At 41.4% G+C, this 6,590-nt stretch overlaps 1 protein-coding gene across 2 annotated transcripts; it reads right to left on the reverse strand.

The window, feature by feature from the left end:
• Window positions 1-978: 978 nt before the first annotated feature.
• spag6 (sperm associated antigen 6) lies at window positions 979-6,359 on the reverse strand. Of its 2 annotated transcripts, none has more exons than XR_011077789.1 (11): window positions 6,199-6,359; window positions 6,024-6,119; window positions 5,768-5,934; window positions 4,537-4,720; window positions 4,198-4,403; window positions 3,212-3,385; window positions 2,984-3,136; window positions 2,672-2,863; window positions 2,034-2,176; window positions 1,797-1,942; window positions 979-1,301 (listed from the first exon to the last, which is right to left on the reverse strand). XR_011077789.1 is itself a non-coding variant. In XM_068581939.1 (11 exons), exons 1-11 carry the CDS (start codon window positions 6,221-6,223, stop codon window positions 1,238-1,240), a joined length of 1,524 nt encoding a protein of 507 aa, XP_068438040.1. In that variant the 5' UTR covers window positions 6,224-6,359; the 3' UTR covers window positions 979-1,237. The 2 variants fall into 2 exon arrangements, 1 of the variants encoding a protein (XP_068438040.1); XM_068581939.1 differs by having other exon boundaries at window positions 2,034-2,150.
• Between the last annotated feature and the right edge of the window lie 231 nt (window positions 6,360-6,590).

Below are 6,590 nucleotides of genomic sequence, written 5' to 3' on the forward strand. Positions count from 1 at the left end.
CGCGACCATTGTAGCCTCAGTGTATTTGCTTATATTATATTAACCTACGGTCTGTATTCATTTATGTTATGTCTCCTGCTTTTCTATAACTTCAATTCACTAGAAAGAAATCATGTTTTTGCAGTTCCAAATATATATATATATATATATATATATATATATATATATATATATATATATATATATATATATATATATACACAGATATATACACAGATATATATATATATATATACACACAGATATATACACAGATATATATATATACACATATACATAGATATATATATATATATATATATATATATATATATATATATATATATATATATATATATACACACACACAGATAGATATATATATATATATATATATATATATATATATATATATATATATATATATATATATATATATATATATATATAATATATACACACAGATGTATGTATGTATGTATGTATGTATATCAAATGATCAGACTTTTGAAGAGAGGGGGAGGGGCTGGCAGCTGCAGGCGCATGTTCAGATCTCCGCTGCAGTGAGAGGCGGAGGCTCATTTGCACCGTCAGTACAATGTGAAGAACAAGCAGAGACAACCCAGCAGACAATAAACAAAGAAAGGCTTGCCATGTGCGCTGCAGCTGCTGCACACATACACACACACACACGCACGCACACACACTGTTGAGCTGCAGTTTGGAGTCATGGCCGCCAGGGGGCAGTCGGACCCACGCAACAGACAGATGGAGACTCATACTGTGGGTTGGGTGCGATGCCAAATGAAGATGCAATGTGCGCTCTGCTTTAAGGAAGCTGCTGTTGAACGAGGGTTCTTATCGTGAGTCCGCGAGCAGACCGCCTGCTGAAGTGTCTTTGTTCAACACACTAAGTCTCAACCATATTTATTGTGGCCGCTGTGCTGAACCTGACCTTTGACCTCTTCATAGGGGCATAAGAGAATCATTTCTATGAAGCTCAATGAAACGTCTTTTATTTATTTCCATGTTGAGGGTCTCTTACACGATGTCAGCATAATGTGATCTATAGCTAAGCTGCAGTTACTGCCAGCATGCATTTAAACATGTAAAAACAAAAAAAAATGCACACAGACAAGATATTTTTAAAAAAATTGGATAACTCAAATGGAAGTTTTAAATTGGCATACAGTTACTGTGAAGGCATACATATGGTTGAGCTCCATGTTCGCGTTTTAGCAGGATGTGTTGTTTGAGCTCAAGCCGGTTGGAAGTTGTCTAACCGCTCAAGCAGGACCTCTGAGTAGTTAGGAGAGTAGTAACTGGGAAAAAAACACACACACACAAAACTGTAATTATCCAACACTGTTTTGTACTGAAGGATATTTTGCATAATATATACAGATTTACTTTTTACCATATTAATACAGCAACATTCTGATTTCTAAATTAAAAATTCAAAACCCAATATAACCTATTTAACTTGTTTATGTACATAAAGTTGATTGTTATTGAACTAGTATTTTGCTTCATTTTTGTTTTTCTGAATAAATGCTAAAAAAAAATCATGATCACGTTGTTATGATTGTTAAAGTACAGAACGATGGTGTGGAGGAAGAAAACAGTGCTATAAATATGCTGCTGAGTCAGCACACAGCTTTGAAATCATTACAGTATATGCCAGTCATGTCATAAATCAGAATGGTGTTAACAGCCCTCAGAGGTGTTCCACACACAAGGCTTCAATGTCAACATGGTATGTATGTGTTTTAGAATGTATGTGTGTGTGTGTGTTTGTACTGGCGATAGAAACACACCTGACTATCTCTTCAGGAAAGCAGCTGTTGATGGTGTTGATGTGCTCCTGTAGAGCGGAGCCCGGCACGGCCTCGATCTCCTGCAATTTCTTCAACCCCCCGCTGGTCACAAACAGGCGACGAGCCTTACTGTCATGGGGCAGCACCTTTGATGGAACGTGTCATAAAAATGTACAATCTTAATCATTACAATGTTTTGAGGATTCATGTTGTGGTACCAGTGGTGGTCGCATTCACCTTGCTGAACTGGCAGACAACATGTGTGAGCATCTTGCTCGGGACGTCGTAGAGTAGCGGCTCCAGACTCGGCAGGTAGGTGCACTTCTGCAAGATGCTCTTGAGAGCCTTCTTACTCTGAAAAGAACAAGAGGCCAAGTGACCTTTGACACCAGCTGACCCGTCACTCATAATATGCTCAGCTTGAAAATAAAAGTTTATCGGGTTTAGTTGTATGACATGTTACAGATACCACTGCTTGTGCCTCAATATACAGTATGTGTCAATTCATATATTAATACAAGGTAATGCTGACATGCTGAAGTTAAATTGAAATCATATCACACACAACACACCCATTTGATTCTTTGTTATTGCCGTAAATGTTGGTTCTTTATGTTATTGTCTTGTATGTGTATGTTATAGCACAGACATAAGCTGTGTTTTTTAAATGCTGAACATGTTTTCTTCCTTTGTTAGTGTTTTGTCTTTAATCTGTTTTGTTAATTTCTTGTTTGGTTGCTCTCATGGCCATTGGTCCAAAATCAAGACTACTTATCCTAAATCTGTCTGTTTCTGAGAGCAAATAGTGTCATCGTGATTTCAGTTGTGATACAAACACTGCTTAAGATCCAATTTCCACAGACTCAACCGCTTACTTTGGCCTGCAGGTCCTCGGAGCTGCTGGTGTCCAGGTAGAGCTCCATCAGCTTGGGCAGCAGCTCCGAGGTGGCCACTGCCTTGGCGTGCTCAGGGGTGTGGTGGCCTATCTGGCCGATGGACCAGGCTGTGGCGGCCTTGATGTGAGGCTGTGGCTCCTCGGATAGACACAGGGCCAGCTGGGGCACGCCCTACAGGACAGGAGGACACGCAGCATGATGGGGCAGTCATATGAGGTCATATATTCTGGACCTCAAGGAAGGTCTGTGGGTTTATTGTCACATGGCTTTGTCCACAGGAGAGATCAACACCTTGGAGAGAATGACGACCATGGCGAGGTTCTCACTGTGAGCGGCCACATATCCCAGCATCATGATCCCGGGCAACCGCATGTTTCCGTTGCAATTGCCCAGATAGTCGATCACAACTCCAATGCCGCCGCATTTCACAATCATTTCGGACAGCTGGAAACAGACCCATATTACTTTGTGTCCAGACATGCACATTTGTGCCTATACGAGTGTGAGAGAGCGCCGTACCTCCGGTGTGTGTTTCACCACCTCCCTCATCAGAGTGACGACGTTCTTCTTGACATACTCATCTGGATCTGTGAGGCAGGCCAACGCCGCAGGGAAGACCTCCGCCTCGATCACCATCTCCGCCAGGCTCTCTGAGTGTTTACTGATCTGACTGAGGGCTGAGAACACCTGCCTCTGAGTGGGAACACAAACATGTGCAATTATTGCCAGAGCTTTTTTGTAGATTCGACTTCAAATTGTACTCCTCAAAAGCCAGAAGATATACTGGAATCTCCCTCTTATTCATTAAATACCTGCTTCTTTTGAGCTACACTCGGATGATACATTTATTCAATGTAATTACAAGTTGGGTGACTACAATAGCAATTTGTACCAATAGTAACATTTTAGTCTGTGATGGAGAATGTTTCCTTACATGAATACACATGTTTTATCTCTGTATTTTCAAGATTTCTTTTTTTTAAAAAATGTTTTTATAAGTCACAATTCATTCACAATGTTTCAGATTAAATTGTCATTGGGCCAAATGTTTTCTTAAAATGGTGAATGACAGGGCAATAAGTCAAATGATTAAACAAATTGAGGATATATATATATATATATATATATATATATATATATATATATATATATATATATATAAATATATATATATATATATATATATATATATATATATATATGTATATATATACATATATATATATATTATTCATATTATTTGTTTAAAGCACCAAAGACAAGCATTTATATTGTTACTATTAAACAGCTCTCAAAAACAGTATAGAGCAGCAAGGTTACATGGTCATTGTCTGCATGTCTCAAGTTTTGGTTGTTTTTACCTTATTTGGCAAGTATTATTATTAAGTAAGGAAAAGCTAAATTAAGAAAAATTATTAGTTGCTACAATCTCGTAAAATGATCCAAAGTTCATGCTCTTCAGCTGAGTTGCTGTTTAGGTGTGACTGTCTGTTGCGCTCCCCTACCTTTAGTTTGGTGTCTGGGTTGTGGATCATCTGTGCCAGATGTGCGATGGCTCCATTATCCACCACAATCTGGGCAAGTTCAGGTGTGTGCATGGCGATGTCGCTTAGGGTCGAGGCCGCCAAGCGTTTGAGCGTCATCTCAGGCTCCAGAAGACACAACACCAGCAGGGGGACGGCACCCGCATCCACGACCGACTGACCCAACGCTGCACAGTAACAGAAAAAGGTGGGAAACGTTCAAACAAACACAGAGAGGTGACTAAGAATGACATTAAAAAATCATCTTTACGTGGGCTAAAATGTGTTTCCAAACCAAGAATGTCAGTGTGTCTGCCTTACATGCATTGTGTCGTGCGATGCAGCCCAGAGCCCAGACAGCGGCCTCCTTCACCCCGGGGTCAAACTCATCCAGACAGCTAACCAGGGCATCCACTCCCCCGCAGCCCACCACGGCCTGGGACAGCTCAGGAGAGTGTTTGCTGACCATGCGCAGCACAAACGCTGCTGCCCTTTTGTAGAACCTCTGCATACACACACACACACACACACACACACACACACACACACACACACACACACACACACACACACACACATTTATTGGCATGGCCCAAATAGAGGTTTACGCCAACATTAGACTTCAATTGAACTGAGCGGTATTGTTCCATGATATGACAACAAATATCCAAATAGAGCCTGGAATGAGATTTGATATATTTTTTCCAGTGTTTAGTTTTTTTTCACATCGTGATTCAATCGTCTCATGAATCCTGTTCTGTCCTCATGTTTTGTTCTCATATTCCTTAATGTCCTTATAGGCTACTGCACATGTAAGAAAAGGAATAATTACAAATGATAATTTGCAATTATTTTCTTGAAAAGGAAAAATGACTTTCTTATTTGGGAAAGGTGACAAAATGCATGAATGGCCATAAGTCAATGTTATTACACACAAAAAGGAATTATTGTTTATATGTTTTACAGATGGTTCATCTAGCTACTTAAGAGTTTCCCCACAAACTCTTTGAAAGAAAACAAAAGCATTTAAGCCGTTCCCAAGTCTCTACAGGAACCCAGACAGAACCCATCCCTTACAGCTGTAATTGTGATTTTTGTTCTAAAGGTTTGAATAGAGATGTTTTGCTAAAGTGCAAAAAGAAAATCATTCTTGGCGTATTAAACATTGAACATAACAAAATACAAACTGAATCGTATTAATTTACTGCAATGTCCCATTAATAATGAGCATTAGACCTTGTCTGTCTTCTCTGAAAGAGCGGAGCGACAGAAAGGGACAAAACAAAGGCCCGGTTGCTCTCATGGTAAAGGGCTCTTAGGTTCTGAAGTAGCCCCCAGGCGAGCTGCCAAGTAGCCCGAAACACACTCTGACATCCAGGAGGCTGACCCTGATGGCCTGCAGGGTCTCCCTCCATTCTCTAACTCAGACAAACACACACACACACACACACACACACACACACACACACACACACACACACATTTACAAACACACCAGCCCCTAAAGATGGAGTATTGGACTACTTGTGTGACCAAAGGATGAGCTACTGACATTCTTTGTGGCCAGAGAGTGGACCAAGTGTGGCAGGATGTCCTCCTCCACCACGGCCCTGGCCAGGTGATCACTGTGGTCGGCCAAGCGGCCCAGAGCCAAAGCTGCCGTATGCTGGATGCTGGGGGCCACATCCAGCATGAGGGGACGCAGCATGCACATCACACCTGCAGAAGAAGAGAGGAGTTCACACCCGGAAAACGACAACTCAAGCTAACGTGGGCCACTGCTTATAATTCAGTGTTGTTTTTCTTACCAGCATTTTGAAGGATGTCAACGTTTTGTGGTCTGGCAGCTAGGTCAGCCACCGTTTGGACAAACTGCATCCTGGATTTCTGATAATCCTCAAAAACTGCAAACCCCAAGGAGAGAGAAAGACGGTTTGAGAAGGAGAGAAAGACAGCTTGACAGTTTGACCTCAGGGATCTCACCTTGAATTATCTGTCGTTGAGTCATTGTCTGCCCTGATGGAAAACGCCTCCTGAAGATGTGTTATCGCAAATTATTGCAGATTACTGCACAGAAAACACTTTCAATGTAGCGCAGGGCTCAACAAATGCAGCGTTTCTTTCGGCTCGAGTTGTTGTCGTTAGTGTCGCCGTGGCAACAGACAGGAAACAGAATCGCCCGGCCGAAGATCGTGTATTGAAAAGATGACTCACCCGTGGTACTTTCGCAATTCGCTCTCAGCTCACGAAATATGTTCCGCGTGAGAGCTTTGTGCCGCTTCTTCGTCTCACGTCCAGTGGTCATTGGCTGCTACGGAAACTGCGCAGCATGGCGTTGGACGTTTCCTCGTTAAATATGTTTTCTACTGCAACGC

This window comes from Clinocottus analis, unplaced genomic scaffold (genome assembly GCF_023055335.1).
Source record: "Clinocottus analis isolate CAN_PGR_092001 unplaced genomic scaffold, fCliAna1.0.p SCAF_18, whole genome shotgun sequence".
NCBI lineage: Eukaryota > Metazoa > Chordata > Actinopteri > Perciformes > Cottidae > Clinocottus > Clinocottus analis.

Bases quoted from the DNA above. Each gene is read 5' to 3' on its own strand.
- spag6 (XM_068581939.1), bottom strand. From the start codon at position 6,223: ATGACTCAACGACAGATAATTCAAG. The intron at 4,721-5,767 runs GTCAGTAGCTCA...GTGTGTATGCAG, and splicing joins ACTCTCTGGCCACAAAGAAT to AGGTTCTACAAAAGGGCAGC. The intron at 3,137-3,211 runs GTACGGCGCTCT...GTCTGTTTCCAG, and splicing joins TGGTGAAACACACACCGGAG to CTGTCCGAAATGATTGTGAA.